At 38.9% G+C, this 16,023-nt stretch overlaps 1 protein-coding gene across 1 annotated transcript; it reads right to left on the bottom strand.

Annotated features, from left to right (window-relative positions):
* Positions 1-3,648: 3,648 nt before the first annotated feature.
* Positions 3,649-13,237, bottom strand: LOC142034905 (uncharacterized). The gene is made up of 11 exons (XM_075036733.1): positions 12,756-13,237; positions 10,126-10,247; positions 9,524-9,572; positions 9,208-9,251; positions 8,410-9,068; positions 6,453-6,558; positions 6,022-6,168; positions 5,751-5,811; positions 5,345-5,511; positions 5,153-5,263; positions 3,649-4,076 (listed from the first exon to the last, which is right to left on the bottom strand). Exons 1-11 carry the CDS (start codon positions 12,994-12,996, stop codon positions 3,951-3,953), a joined length of 1,833 nt encoding a protein of 610 aa, XP_074892834.1. The 5' UTR covers positions 12,997-13,237; the 3' UTR covers positions 3,649-3,950.
* Positions 13,238-16,023: the final 2,786 nt, after the last annotated feature.

The following is a 16,023-nucleotide window of genomic DNA, read 5'->3' as shown; positions in this document are numbered from 1 at the left end:
TGCTAGATGGATTTTGTGCTGGGGATGCTTCTGCCATGCCCTGCTGCAAGTGCAGAATGGTAACTCATCTCCCTCTGCTACAGGCATGGTAGTAACCTGTGTGCACAGAACATGTCTTGATGTCAAGAGGTTGCTCCTTGGACTTCAGTGATCTGAAATCTTGTCAAAAACAGGACTGAACGTGAAAGACAGTTTCTATAATTAATGTGAAAGGATTTCATGGGAACACAGGAGTACTTCCAGAACAGTAGGCTGGTGTTCATGTGTATGTATTCAAAACTTCAGTTTAAAGACTGTTGTGGGCAAAGCTATTGAGTTAATTTTGAGTATTGTAAAACCTTCTGCTAAGATCCTGTTACCGCTGCTAAGTGAGCAGGTTTGAGCTGGGACTGTCTAAAAAGATCTGTGGGCAGACTTGTAGAGTGTGTGTGGGGCTGAAGGAAGTAAAGCTAATGATTCAGTAAATGCTATCCTTTTCTTTGAGACAGTCCTGAATTAGTAACGGGCCTACGTTAAAGAGCTGCCTTTCCAGGGGAGGTTTTCCTTTCATGATGAGAAGCGAAACAAAAGCCTTTAATCTGAACCATCAAGATCACTAGGCCTATCTAGTACTGTACATACAGGTCAGAGTTAATTTCAGTGCCACCCTGCCCAAATTGTTATCTTATACTGGGCTAGAAAACCTCTCCCCAGAACTTACTTGAATTTTTTTTTTTTTTTTCAGCCCAGCTGTTGAGAACAGTTGTCTCTAAAGAGCTGTTGTATCACTTGCAGTAGCAATCACATTAGGAGCAGGGAATATGCAGTGCTTGCAAAGCCTCTATCTAAATGCTAACAGGTCTCTTTTCTTGCAAAAAGAAAAAAATTGTTAGAAAAAAATCTTGCTGTAAAAATGCAAGTTACTTTTATGGAGGATAATTCCTATTTGAAGGAATATCTCTTATCTTTTGGTATGGAATAGTTTGTTGCAGTTTGCCACAGTGAATGGCTGAAAAGCTACAGCTTTTTCAGTGAACTCTTATATTACTTAATCTCTTTAGGTCCATGGATTATTTTTTCTAGTCTGAGATTAGTTAGTTGTAGGGAAAAATTTTAGTGCTGAAAAAATGTTGAGAATTAGTTTTATAGTTCATTGAAAGAATAGTTGTCTAGCTCCTAGTTAGAGGTAGTGGGTTGATGAATGTGCCTTGAAAAGGAGGACATGTTTGGGTTTTAAAAATTTTTTTAAATAAATCACCTTCCCACACACCTTTTTGTGGTAATGCTGGTGCTTCTGCACAGGCACCACTGTACTCTTAAAAAACAAAACAACAACAAAAACCCCTTACGTACTTGTCAGCTTTTAAAGTCTGCTTAATTTGTTCATTTCATGATAGTCACTTCTGTTGTGAGGGTAGTATGGCTATACCAGTACATAAAAATCAGTGTTACATACTGCATGAAATAATGTATTTATTGACAGGAAGGAACAATGAAACAATGTAAAGCGTATCTACTAATGTCAATGCAATTAATGTATAACTGTTGTAGAATATACTTTTACAAGGTAGTTCAGCTTTGAGTATATTGAATAAAAGATAAATATTAATAGCTTAAGTTTCCTGTCCTTTCATCTGAATGGTTTCCATGTGACTAAAAACTTGATTAATATTGTATTCTTATATGATAGTTTTCTACACTTTTTTTTTTTTTAAAGAGATCCTGTAAGCAATTAATTTTTCTTCACTGAGAATGCTTATTGATGCACTTCTCTATTTGTTCACCATACTGCTTCATTCTTGGTTCTGTATGTGATGCAGAATTTCTTGGTCAGTATTCACTGAAAATAAGGAGTCTTTAATTTCAGTGGGTGTTGGATCTGATCCTTAAATCACAGGAATGGAAGCTGAGTAACCTAGAAGATCCTCATTAATTCTCTTCAAATGAATAAAAAGTTCTGTGAGAACAGATGTGAGTTAAAATGCAAACATGAAGGAAGAATGAGTGGTGATGGGGGGGACAGAGAAAAATCATCAGAGAGGAAAATATTTGTGTTTCCAAGTAAAACCTGGGACAAAAAGGGAAAAAGAAAAGACTTCACATGATTAAAGCATGAGGGATGCCTATGGAAGGAGGTGGATGACTATTCCATAGTGTTATACAACTCATCATGTGAATAACAAATTTTTTTTTTTAATTTTATAAAATAATTAAAAATTTTGAATTATCATGTCTCATCCAGAGAAAATACAGAAGAGTACTATTTAGCTGTTCAGGGCATAAGAGACATAGGATATGATCCAAATAGCAGTTGGAATTAACTTAAACACTGACATTTTTCAATAAAACTTAATTCATGTTGTGCAACAGAGCTCTTGGAGCTTAACACTTAAGGATATCCAATAAGAGGAAAGTAACCATTTTTACAAGAAGAAAATGCAAAGACTTAATTAAAAAAATATTCCCCAAACATGCTGAGTACTTAACACTGGATCCTGCAATTGTTACACGTGAAAAATCTCCCATTTACTTCAATACGTGTTGATTGCTGGATCAGTCATTTTGTAGGTTATGTAAATGTAGATTGCTCCATATGTAGCAAACAAGGAAGTTTCATAGAAACCAGCTAATTCACAATCAGAAGTTAAAATAAAATGATACTAAGTCTGGGAAGAGAATTTTTTTTTTTTTTGGACAATAATTATCTAACTTATAGGAATTCTACTGAATACTTGGATATCTGGCAGCACAGAACATAATAAGCTCCTTGTTATCCTTCTAACTTGCAAAATTGTTTACTATAAAAAAATGATCCTTGTAAAGTGTTGTTATATACTTAAGTTTTATAAAGGTCTGCTCCTCTGTTAGGTCACCCAGAGTGAAAGGAACTGATTCAAAACACTTTCTGTCCCAGACTTCACCTAAAACCCATTACTGGTGGCAAATTCTGATTGCATAAATAAAGAGCTCGATTTTTGTTGAAAAACATGCTCAGTAACAGTGTGGGGGTATGTTTTATTTTGGAGTTTGTTGTTTTTTTGTTGTCGTCCCCCCCCCCCCCCCCCCCCCCCAATAGGACTGCCTTGAAGTGTGACAACTCCAGCCTTGGTCAAACTCAGAGCCAGACTGCAGAAAGTATTAAATATAGCCCATCAGATTCTGAGTTCCCATAGCTCATGTTTAAAATTACATATTGTCTGAAATTTTCAACACATCCGAACATTAAGTTCGGACTGTAGAGACTAATCTTACACTGGTACCCTCAAGACTAGGCTCTGAGAGGCTAAAATTGAAGGATTTTTTTTTTTTTCTTAAGCTAGGCACCTGCATTAAAAAATTGTCAGAACTTCAAAATGTAGAACACCTACAACTCAAACGGACTTCAAAAGAGAAGTCAAAGTGCTCAGCTTTGTGAGAAAATTAAGACCTATTCTTTTACCAGAGCATATAACACTGAACGCCTAATACTGTTGAAACCTAGCTTGAGGGTTTTCCACATTTATTAGTTTACTCTTTAATTCTGGGTACTGAGGAGGTATTTTCAACAGTCAGTTCAAGCTATAATACATTTGAAGACTTTTACTGTCTGTTCTCTGTCTATTCTTCAGCAACAGTTGCAGCACGTGGACCGTGAGATGCAGATAATGACCCTTATCAGCATTTCCCTGGAAGGCAATAAACCAACAAACATTCAGTTTAATCTATGTGCTAAGTGTTCCTTCTAGTGCCACATATTTATTGCCTTATTTTCTATTGGTTTTGGATGAGTAAGGAGTTCTGCAAGCAGAAGAGATTCTGTGCAAAACTCTGGAGTTAATCTGAAATCTATTATAAGTCGTTGGGCATTTTTCCATTAGTTCCACATGAACTGATGATTAATTGTTATATAGCAATGCAGGGAAGGTACTGGAGCTAGCTACTATATTACAGCTGTTGAGTTACAAAGACCCTGACTAGGTAAAATTAATTTCCTACCACAAAATACCTTTAAGAGTGATGTAAAATTGGTCCGAAGATGACATGGAAAAAAGTTCAGAAAATCTATCTGGTGATGAGGGACTGGGCATTCTTCTTGGAACATCCAACAAACTGTAACTCTATACAAGTGAAGAAACCAGAACAGTAAATTTCCAGCATTAACAGTGATGCAGGCTTTGTGTCAAGAACTTGTTCTGGTTTTGAGATGCAAAGTCTAGATTCTTCCCCTTACCATGAGATTGGAGAAGGTGGCATGCTTAACAGTTCAGTCAGTAATAAGCTGCATTGAAATTATTTTTTTCCTGTGTTTTATCTCCTACAGAGCATAACTGTTAAGAAGTCAGGTTCCTAAATGACTTGAAAAGTGGCTTTAAGTTTGTATTTCTAATTGAAGTCTTATTATATTATTGGTTTCTGTACATGTACACTGGTGGAAACTCTTACCTGACAGAGTCAAAAAAGACCATAGAAAAGGTAAAAGGGCAATAACATTTAAGCACTGAATATTTGCTCAATCTTGGACAAGAATACTGGAATCTGTGGCGGATATTGCATTATTTCAATAGAGCAGAATTTCACATTAGAAACTTAGTACTCTGTTATGCACTCAAGCTTCTGCTTTTCAGTTTTGGTGTCTTGTTTCCTGCACCAAAAATTTAGCAAGAGGTGGGGGTAACCACTGGAAAATCTGGTTATCTTTTGGCCCAGTAAGGTAGTTTTTGGTGTTAAATATGTATGCTAAGGGACATCAAGAAGCTGCTGAAGGTAACTGAATATAGTGGCAATACTTGGGCCTGCAGCATTCCTTTATCAGCAGAGGAAGCCCTGGTGTTGCTTCAGAGATACCTCCATCTGTTCTGGTGTGCTGTAAAATGTTGGAAATGAAGGCATTGTTGCTAGGAAGAGTTTGGAATGGGGACAGTTGTGAGCAGTATGCTGGCAGCACCTGCATGCAACTGGACTGCTCCAAACTATAGTAAATATAGCAGTCCTTAGAGCTGGGATGGGACCAAGCGTGGTAAGAGCTCAGACAGTGCTTTTTTCCCTGAAAAGGGGATTTTCTGTCCTATGCAAGATAGGGCAAGGCTGTAAGCATCATCTACTGTGTTTACAAGATGGTACAGCTCACGTTACTGCATTTAGTTTCTTGGATATGAATGCTAGACCCTCTGTAAAAGTAGCTATAGATAGTTACCTTTTGAAGAATGTTCTGTCCTTTAGGTTTGTGATTCTGAAGCAAACACATGAGTTCTGTGTTCTCCTCAATTTTTAAAGAGGCAGTGGTAATTTGACATGAATTTAGTACCTGTAAATGACAGTGAAACCTGTGATTGCAAAGAATAACAAAACCTAAGGCCACAGTAAACAGCCTGCTGCTGATCCTCACCTGCAACTCAGGCTTTCCTCCCATTTGTAATAAGCAGTTAATTCCCTCAAGAATTTGATCTTTGCGTAGTCTGAGAAACTTTCCCATGTCAGTATCGATGTCAGTTTTTTGAGATTCTGTAACTAAAACAGTGTGGGCAAGAGCAGCACAGTGTAGCGGTGTTAAACCTGAACAGAACAAACCACAGAAAAGTCAAACAAATCCAGTGCTTGAATAACTTGCTCGAGTCAACCATCCCACACTTCGCTAATCCTAAGGAGGTCTTCTATTAAGACTGATTGGTTCTCCTTCTAGACCTTTTAGTTTTAAACATGAAACGGAACATTCTTTGGCCTAGATTAAATCTGTAGTCTGAAACTTTTGGAGTCTACACTAAACAGCTATGTGATTAAGTTTTTCCTCTTACCGTAGTGGTCAGTCAGATTCACTTCCACATGCATGCCATTGTTTTTGCAGTTTTTCAAAACCTGAAATGGAGAAGATTGAGATAAGTGCTGATTTTTGGCAGTGCCAAAATACCCCCTCCTCCCCTAACTCCATCTTACTTTAACCACATCAGACTAAAGCTAATTTTCAGGTGTGGAAAACCCTTGTATATTTTAAACAAAAGAGCATGCATTTGTTGTCTTTGCTCTACCCTTGCACATGTCTTTGTACAACATAAATGGTCAATTTACCTCTAAAACTCTCAAGTATCCATTCTCTGCACACAAGTGGAGTGGAGTTTTCCCCAAACTGTCTTGTTCATTGACATTAGCTCCTAGGGATATCAGGTCACTCACCATCAGATGTTGGTTCTTTTCTGCAGCAAGATGTAATGCAGTCTAAGAAGAGAAGAATGGGAGAAACTCGTTGTGAAAGGCAAAAATAGTTTTAAAACAACAGTGCTTGTTAGAGAATGAAGTGGGGAGTTGGGACTCTGGGTTCTGTTCCCAGTTGTGCTAATACTTGCTCTATGCAAATCACTTTCTCCCTGTTCCTGTTTTCCCCTCTTTGCAAAGACAGTAGCCACACCTTGTCTGAAAGCATGCTTGCTGCTTGACTGGGGTTTGAAAGATGTTTGCATGTGATAGGAAATGGCCCTATTCTTGGCAAGTTAGCATCCTACCCGTTTCTCTGCATCCTTCTCGTTGATCTTATTTAGGGATGCAAATCTCTGTGCAAGTGCGTAAGTCAGAGCTCTTCTTCCCTGAGCAACAGCCTTGTGCAGCAGCCTGAAATAGAACACAGTTTTAAACAATTAGAAGACAAAGCAGTTGTTAAAATACTCAAAAGTAACAGTGAGAATGTATTTTAAAGCATGAAATGTTAAGGTTCACAAATGCTGAAATCTTGGGATATTTAAGCGTTTAAATTATTTAGTCTCTATATTAATAATAGAGTTGTTGATTTTGTCTGCCAGGATTTCTTGGTCCTCCCTTCTCGCTATTATGCCATTCCTCTCCTCTCTACAAGCTATTCCATGATTCCTTTTTGCTAACAATCTATTTCCTCCTCCTTTTTTAAAGAGTCCTTCAGTACAGGAAAAAGACTGTATGATACCTAAAAATCGAGAGAAGGGGAACCCTCCTCTTGCACTTAAAAGAAAAGAAGTATTTCCAAATTGTAATTCAGTCCTGTGGAGGAAGAGAGCTCAATTTCTTCTGTCTATTCAGTCTCACTGAAGTACTCAAAATAGTACAAGTGTTTCTCCTGAATTTCATCCTGAAAAAGACTTTTTTTTTTTTCCTTGTAAATTTGGTCATGTCTTCCTTTTCTCCTGGAGGCAAAAGTAATGCAGGCATTGATTTTATTTATTTATTTACCCCTTGTCTTGTAGCATGATATCCTTAAAGATGTCTGAACAACTCTGACACTTATTGCTGTTTCTGTTCTTTCTTTCTTTTCTTTTTTTTTTTTTGACACAGTAACTATTATTGTTCACCATTCAGTAAGACTCAGAGTTACCTTATTTGATGTGTAGTCCCGCCTTTGTATGTTCTTTTGAGCATATAATCTGATGATTAAATACTTCATAGAGGTAAGCGGCCTGCTGGAAATTTTAGCTTGTGAATTTTACATAAACATGGTAGTAGAAATGTCTTAATTTCTTAATTGTAATTAATTTTGTTCATGCGTGGGAATTTTTTCTGTACTGTTTAAAAATATGCAGGAAATATGGTAGTGGGAGGCTTATTGTAACTCCGTTACAGTTATATTATTGCTGAAAAGTGAAGCCTGTAATTTTATTATTGCACTGAAGATCAATATTCTGAATGGAACATGGTACCTTGTGGAAGAGGCTACTGCTGTGTTTAGTTTTCCTTGCATGGATTATAAATACTTTAAATTGGGAACAGGATTGCCTATATGAACAGGAATTAATCTCTTTCCCATGAAGACTAGGACAGTTTATCAGTTATGTCACGCTTTCTGTCAATCTGACTTGATACCAGCTTCCCTAAACTTGCTGAACTGTATGGAACCTAATAAGAGATTTTAATATATTTTTTTTTATAAACAACTATTTTCTCTATAAGCATGCCATTCTAGGGAAAATGGGATCAGTAAAACCTTTGTTTTCATTTCATTTCTAACAAAACAGCCACTCCCAGTTCTTTGGAAGCCTGTGCTCTAGACTAGCAGTGTATGTATGTTTTGGTGTAATCCTCCCACCCATTTTTATTACCAACTAATAATACAAGTAATTATCCTGAGAGTGTCTGCAGCATGGAAAAGATCTTTTGCATATCTTTTTTTTTTTCCATAGCAATTACTTGTTTTGCTTGATTTTAATTTTCTTGTGAATACCTACATATACAACTCAGTCTTTAATATTGATAACGCTCTGAATTTGTCCTGATGTCAGCTGTATTTTGGCAATACTACTGCAAATGTGGAATCTTTCTGTTTTTACTATCTGCCTAAAACAGTGTGTACTGAGGCAAGTTTGAGCTTCCCATTGAGCAAGGAAGCCTTTGCTACAGGTGTGCCCAAAACTAGCAGTTGAAGTTAGAGCAAAGCCTCAGGACAACTGATGCCCCAGAAAATAGAAGTCAATATATTTCAATAGAAAAATTGGAGACCTGTTGCCGTTTTCGTCAGGTGCAAGCAGCTTATCTGCTGGGATATTTCTCAGTAAACTTTCTTCCCTGTGTAGTTGGAACTGGAAGAAAGAGATGGCAGAGAGATCCTGCTGTGTGAAAGAAATTGGGGTCAACTTCAAATGTCCTTCAAAGTCTGGAGAGCCTGTATTAGCTTCCAGAAGGATCTCTGAACAGCTTCCTGATGGGTTGAAGTGTGCAGATGTGTTCTGTGAAGAATGCCTTGGGAAATCTTTCTGGGTACTTGTACATTCATCCTGTAACCACCAGCTACTCTCTTTCTCACTTGTCCTTGAGAATATTCCTGGTGAGCTGGACTCTTGCATATTTTTCTGATCATCGTGAAAAGAAGGCTCTACCTCTCCTCGCAATACTGAGTTGAAATCTTTAAAATAGCGGTATGAACGCAACTTGGTTAAGCTGTGGCATCTTTCCTGCAGGCCACCAGCTGCCTGCTTGCTTCCTCCAGTTTCCCACCGAGAGGCTTGCAGATCTGTGGAGAAGCCCTGCCAAAAGCCATCTGGCACAGAATGCAGAGACTCCTTCTTCAACTGGCTTTTGTTCAAATCTTCCTGCAGTACCTCCACCAGGATATCAAGGTCCTCTAAGCCTTTTAGTGTTTGCCCAATGTTCTGCTTGCTCTGAAACAGCAACAAAAACGGGGAGGGTGAAAGATGGGGGAGGGAAATCAGACATGAAGTGTCCTGTTCTCACTCAGTGATATAACATGAAATATGCCTGAGGAGGCTGGCAGCACAGAGTTGAAGGTTTTATGCATACCTGTCTAAGCTGTTTCTCTGTATAAGGGTGAACTCTTCTCTTTTCTGTTGGAAAGAAAGAAAGAAAGAAGCTATTTTGATTCGGGGAGGGGGGAGACACATACAGAAGATATTCTCATCAGAAATATTGCCCCAGAAAACAGATAGGTAACACATACATGGTGGCGATGCACAGCTGGCTTTCTGTAATTTAAGGAGAGCTAGGAACCATCATGGGTCACTGGTCATAGGAGAGAAGTGGTCCAGCTCTTTGGGTACCTAACAGTGATGATCCTACTAGAAAAGGAGGCTCTCTTACCAAGAGATGATTTTCCTACCTGTTTTTCCTGAGGATCCTTTGGTTACCATCTTCATTAATGAGGCTTCCTGAGGAGACAAAAACACCCAACTCAATTTAAGATGCTTGCACATAAAAGAAACAGTGGCAAATACTGTAACACGAACAAAGTAAATTGTGTCCTGTGTTATGTACTTTGCACAGCAGAGGCTGCAGGTGAATAAATTTCCATGAGTGGGTAATTCATGGCAACCTCATAGAGATCTTTACAACAGACCAGGTATCTGGGAGTCTAGTAGCTTCTCAGGCTGTTTTTGCAGGTTGATCAGAAATCTGGGTTGCTCTAGCAAATGTTATTGGTTCTTGGGCCATCTTTGGCTTGATTGCATGATGTATAGTATCCAGGGCACAAACGGATTCTTGCTGTCACTGTCTTAGAAATGTTCCTAGCACAGGCCCTCAGCCTGTTTCAAATTTGGTATATTCTCCACCTTCATCAAAAGCATTAATCTGGTGGATGGAAGAGGCAGCAGCTGTAGGTGTAACCTCTCCAGAACACTGGCAGAGTGGGAGTGTGATGTGTGTGCACCAGGGTGCTACACCTCTGGGAACAACCTTTCTGAATTCAAGAAGAGTCCTCACCTTGCTGTGAGCTGGGTCCAGGCCTTTGGAAAGCCGAATTTTTCTCAATAATTCCCGTACCGGCATCTTTACTCTCACACCCATGTAGCGCTTCTGTGGGGTATCAGAGCTAAGTCCAGAGTCTGGAAAAGTCATAATGTGATGCTTAAAGTGACATAATTGTCTGAGCTATCATAGCATAGTGGGAGGATGAGGTTACCCTGAGAGATGGCCTATGATTCCCACAATTGATGAATATCAGAAATCTCCACATCACCCTACATGTTCCTTAGCTCTGCCTACTTCCTGCTTAACTACTTCAATGCATTACTTCTCCGGCTTCAACAGACTGTGGGGCCTCACAAAGGGAATTATTTTCTTAAGAAACAAAACAAAAATAAATCCCAAAGCTGGCTGTAGGATCTTCAGTCTGAGGGCATAAGCAGAGAGCTGAGTTAACCTGCAAATTCCCACATGAAGGCTGTTGTCAAACTTCTGTGTGCAGGGATCATTTCAGTTTTGAGTGAAGGAAGAAGAGAGACTGGCCCAAGTGTAATGTGCCACTGAAGCTGGAAAGAGGACAATAGGGACAGCGTAGCAATGCAGAAGGAAATTTGGATGGATGGTTGGGAAAAAGAAGGAAAAGAAGTCCGAATGTTTCTAGTTTAGAGATTTCAGTCATGCAGAAATAAATGTACTATCTTGAGACTTGGCCCTGGGCAGTTTTTCTTGGTGCCTTTCAGCTCAGGGGTGCCATACTGATTTATAGCACATGATTGCTTTTGGGGAATATGTCAACACTGTTTAGATTACTGCCCCTCTTAGTCATGTTCTAATTTTCATCTGTTGCAGTAAATCTGTCTTTGCAGTTTCCTGTCCTGTGGTTTGTTACATTGATACCAGAGCAACAATAAGGAACAGAATTGTTTTGGAAATGAGATAGTGGTACTAGGTCCAATGTCTTTCTCCAATGGTTCTTGGTGTGTTTGGAAGTCAGTGTGGTGTGATTCAAAGGGAAGCAATGAATGAAATAGTTATTTGAGAATATATATGGTTGTCCAAACAAGCTTGTCTTCGTCAAAACAAGCTGCTCTGTAATTGCTTCTGTTAGGTCTTCTTGCACCTTGTACTTGAATCCCCAAACTTGAAAGACTTGCCCAGATTAGGAGCTTAAATGTGTTGCTTTTGAAATACCCTTTATGTAACACTGTGTCCCACCCCCCCGCCCCCTTGAGAATGATCTTTGTACAGAATGCATTCAGTAACAGCTATTGTCATTATAAAACAATAGCTTTATTGCATTATTTCAGGGTCTTCCCAGTTGGTTAGCACATAAAATATACCATATAGAAGGCCACTGTTCCAAAGAACCCCAAGTGTGGGAGTCAGAGTGTGGGCTACTGAGAATAAGGAGTCATCCAGCAGCAATACTTGCTGAAGCAGAGAGAAGCTTCTCCTCCTAGTGCAGCTCATGGCATGAGGAATGAGAACAGCACTTGTGATTAAAACACACTTATGATTAAGCAACACAGCAGCCTAAAATGAAAAAGGTGTATGCAGCTTGGGCAAGCAGTTCCTGTTACAGGAGCAGTCAGCGTTAAGTAAAACATGAGGTGCCTGTACCGATGTTCCTCTTGACCAAACTCTGGGTGTGTGCTCTGTAGCAGCTGCTGGAATCTGGCTGGCTAAGTCCTATGGAGGAGCTCAACGGATGGGAATGGTGCACATCCCCAAACTTGGGATGTCTCAGAGCAGGCAATATTGGCATGGAAACCAGCCACAAGATGTGGTTTCTAGTTGCGTGATATCGTTGCTCTTCCCTGCTCCAGGCAATGAGAGACTGACACCCCTTCAGTAGGAGGGTGTTGAATCCCAAGTAGCAAATGGTGCATTTTGAATAGACATTGAATTGTCGTTTTGTGCTAAGATTTCCAGCATTTCTGAATGTTTAACTTATTGCTGAATAATTAAAACATTGGGACCTCAAAAAATGTAGTTTATTTCTCAGACTGCTCTAGAAATGGGAATAATTCCTTTTTTAGACTGGTGTTTTGACAATGAATTATTTACTCTTTGTAGAGTATTTTAAAGGCCTCTCTGAAAAGCTTTACAAAAAACCCCACGCCCTAAATTGCTAATATATTATTATCTTTCAAGCTATTTTACAATAAAAATGCTATATGATGGATCAGATTACATGCCCGGATGTGTCCTTGAAATTGAAGAACTCAGCAAAGGCAATGAGGCAATGATTCACCAAACACACTTTCATATGACTTGGTAATGTTAATAACTCAGAAGGTCATATCTATTACCTTGCTGTTAGATTCAGAACCAAACTTGCAATTCAGAATGTAAATGAGTAGCAAAATGCTAGAGATAGACAGAAATGATGGAATATTGAGCATCCTTTACAAAACAGTAATTTCTGACTTCAGCAGCAGACCACAACAAAATAAAAACAAGACGCGAGTAGGAGAGTGTGCCGTACATCTTCAATATTATTGCCACAGAAGCTTAATATGTGCTACTGTTAGCGCAGCTCTCTATTAGCACAAAAGGAGTGGCAAGTCAGTGTACTTTATCGCTTTGCAAAAGAAGCATAATAGTGTTGCATAAAATAGAAAATGTGAATAAAGATTTGATCTTACCAGTGGGAGCAGTCATTTCTTGAAGTTTACATGGAGGAAGAGGGTACATCTTGGGACTTGCAGCATTAAATTCAGTTAATCCAGAGTCTGGCAACGATGGGCTCTGTTGAAAATAATTTTTGGGACTAGCAGTTTCTCCAGGCAGTGGAGATCCCTGGCCTGGACTATAGCCACAGATTTCATTTTTGCTGATGTTTTGATTGACCAGTAGTTCAGGACTCATGCAGACTGTTTGCAACATTACCCCTGTGTGTATAGAAAAAGAAGAGGGGAAGAAAAAAGCTTATTGGGTTGTGTTTAAAAAAAAAAATAATTCAATCCAGTTTCACATTGAGAACACGGTAATTGTATTTAATTCTCCAACGTAATTAGCCACTATGAGCTTGGTCCAGCTTTCCTCTTCTCTTTTTAGCAGCAAGTTATAGCAGTTGCAGAATAAAGCCAGCCTTGGAATCCCAGCAGTCACTGGAAACAGCTTTTGAGAGTTTCTTGGCTGCAATTCTCCCTTGTTCTTTATACTCAGGTATGGCTCGAAGGACGTCAGCCTGGGAAGGCTCCGCCCTCTTTCCTAACAATCTGCAGCACCTGAAGAAGAAATTACTTTTCGCAGGAAGAGATTAAGTACAAGTTTAAAAATATTTTTCCTTAGGTATGAAACAGAGAAATTAAACTCTGGTTGATTTACTGCAAATGGCATGAGTAGGGAAAAGCAATCTCTGACTTAATTAGACTAGTTGACAGGATTCTGCAAACAAGTAACTGATCCTGAAGTAAATGTTTTGTGAGTTCTTTTCTTAAAAAAAAAAAAAAAAAAAAAAAAAGGCAGTTCTTCATTCTTCCAAGGCTGTGTAAAAAGACCTATTGCTCACAGCCTTCATGAAGCAAAAGTAAATGATCTTCCCTTAAACATGAAATTTCAGCTAAGGAAAGACATCTCCTACAATCTGTGTAGCTTTGAATCTGTGAAAAGAGAGAAGTGCTATGTGCTCCATTAAGGATAATATTGTTTCTATTTGTGTGGGGGTTTGGAGTTGGTTGGTTGGTTAGCAAGGAAGGATTCTTAAATATTGTGACAGGTGCAACTATTAAAACTCAATAGGATTAAGAATCTCTTTGGATGGGTACTCTTCTTATAGGAAGTCTATTTCCTTGTCATGGGGAACCTTCAGTACCAGATTTAAACTCCATTCTCATGTCCCTGGGAAATATAGTTCATTGTACAATCCTACTTGTGGGCTATGCTATTTCAACTCAACAAGAAGACATTTCTCTCAAGTACCTAGTTTGGAAAAAAAATTACAATGCTTATCAAATGCAGCAGCTTCCTTAGCTGTATCTTGGAAAGCATTCCAGCTTTATTTCTAAGCAGAATCATTTTATATATCAGTCTGAGCAGAATGCAGCCAGACTTTATGGAGCAAGTTAAAAGAACAATGTTACATATGTGTTTTAGTTTAAACTGGGTAATGACTCCTCTCTACAGCCCTGCACAATCTTCTGTCTCCCACTTGCTCTGTACTGAGTGTAGTAACTTCAGTCTCAGGGATGTTGTAAGAATTATTTAGGTATTGATCAAAGCCAGGAGATTTGATGCTTGTAGAACAAGCATAGAATCAGGAACCAATATGCATTGCAGTAGCACTGGGAAGGCTATTGCCTGGCTCCCTGCCCCACAGGTCTTACTATCTAGTAACGTTAATACATTTGGATCTGAAAAACATGAATGGGTAGGGTGTAGGCATAGCTAATGCATCCACATCTTTGCATGGCTGCCCATGATTACAACTAACAAGGCTAAGACAGCTCTCTCTTATTCCTGTAAAATCCACAGGGCTCTGTAGGTCATGTTCAGGGATTAAGGGCATGTAGTGACCAAATAGTCCAGTTTCTTCCTTAGTGGATTGTAACCAGTTTGCTTAAGGGAAGTGATTTGTTAAAGGCTATTTCAGAAGTTAAAGGTTATTTATCTTTCCGACATTGAGACAGCCACAAAGCTTTTTTAACTGCAGATACATTCTGCTCTGCTTTGGTAAATATTTTGCTTCTGTTTCACCTACTTTGCCTTGTCGACTGTATGAGTCTAGGACAAGTTGGAGCCAGGGTCCAGTTCCTTAGCGACATGAAACAATATGTTATTCTCTAAATGGTACCATTCAAATCAGTAGGATGAGGCATCATTTAAGGAGCTACTGAACACTTGTATAGGTGGGAGAATTTGGCCTACTGCAAACAGGAAATTACTGTGGTGAATCATTGCATTTATTGGTCAGTAAATCACACCGGAGATTTCTCATCTTTCTATTCTCTTCCACACTCCAGCCCATATGTTGAATAGTTTTCACTGCTTGTTTATAATAAGCTATTACATTCACAGTGAAAGCAGGAATTAGCCTGGTTCTATGGTACAGAAAGGACCAAAATGCATCCCTAAGAAGAGAAGCAAAGCTAGAAAACCAGCAACAAAAACCTTGGAATGTGGCCACTACAAGAAATGGTCTGCAAGGATTTGTATTTATTTAACTGGGAATCTTGTGGTTCTCCTGCTTCCAACTTCAATAGGTACCTGATATTTTAAGCAAATACTTTGTTACTCTAGTTTCAAATAGCTTTTATGAGCCTTATTTTATAAACAAGTACTACTGGAAATGAGCTGTCCATTTACAGCTTCTCTGTCTTTCCAATAGCAATGTTAAATTTGGACCCGCTAATAATGCTACATCACGTTCTCCTATATACATCGTGGCAAGGCAAGTTTCAGCATGAACAGCAAGCAGAGAGATTGCAAATACGGCTTTCTAGGATCTGTAGATACTGCTTCAGGTAGTAACTTTTGATTCCTGCAGCTATGGACAGAACTATTTAGCTTATTGACCAGTGAAACCTGGGCTGGGAGAAGTATTTTCTACCCAGGGGCATTGAATATTTTCATTATCTTCCACAGTTTTAGTTATTTCTGCTCTTCTAACCTACGCTGTACTATCTATTCTAAGAAAAGGAGAAAATTTCAGGCCTTGAACTTGTAAGAAATGAGGATACAAGTATGAACTTTTGGGTAAAGGTCTTCAGTGACAGTCATCTGGGGAAGGGGATCAAGTCAAAACACAGGTTTGGTCATAAACAGGGCTGTCCGAGCCTTTAGGAAAGACTGGTTTGCACTTCCCGTCTTCTGTTCATGCTCCTCTGTAGGAAAAATTGCATGCCAGATCTTTGTTTTGGGGGATTTTTTTCTCTTCCTTTTTAGGTATAGTGATATAATTATTGATATACT

The sequence above is a fragment of the Buteo buteo genome, chromosome 9 (assembly GCF_964188355.1).
Source record: "Buteo buteo chromosome 9, bButBut1.hap1.1, whole genome shotgun sequence".
Taxonomy (NCBI): Eukaryota; Metazoa; Chordata; class Aves; order Accipitriformes; family Accipitridae; genus Buteo; species Buteo buteo.
The sequence above is the reverse complement of the archived record's forward strand: the minus strand, read 5'-3'. Positions and strand labels throughout refer to the sequence as shown.

Bases quoted from the DNA above. Each gene is read 5' to 3' on its own strand.
- LOC142034905 (XM_075036733.1), bottom strand. From the start codon at position 12,996: ATGTTGCAAACAGTCTGCATGAGTCCTGAACTACTGGTCAATCAAAAC. The intron at 6,559-8,409 runs GTCTCCAATTTT...GTTCTATTTCAG, and splicing joins CCTGACGAAAACGGCAACAG to GCTGCTGCACAAGGCTGTTG. The intron at 5,512-5,750 runs GTAAGAGGAAAA...TGTTCTGTTCAG, and splicing joins GAATCTGACTGACCACTACG to GTTTAACACCGCTACACTGT.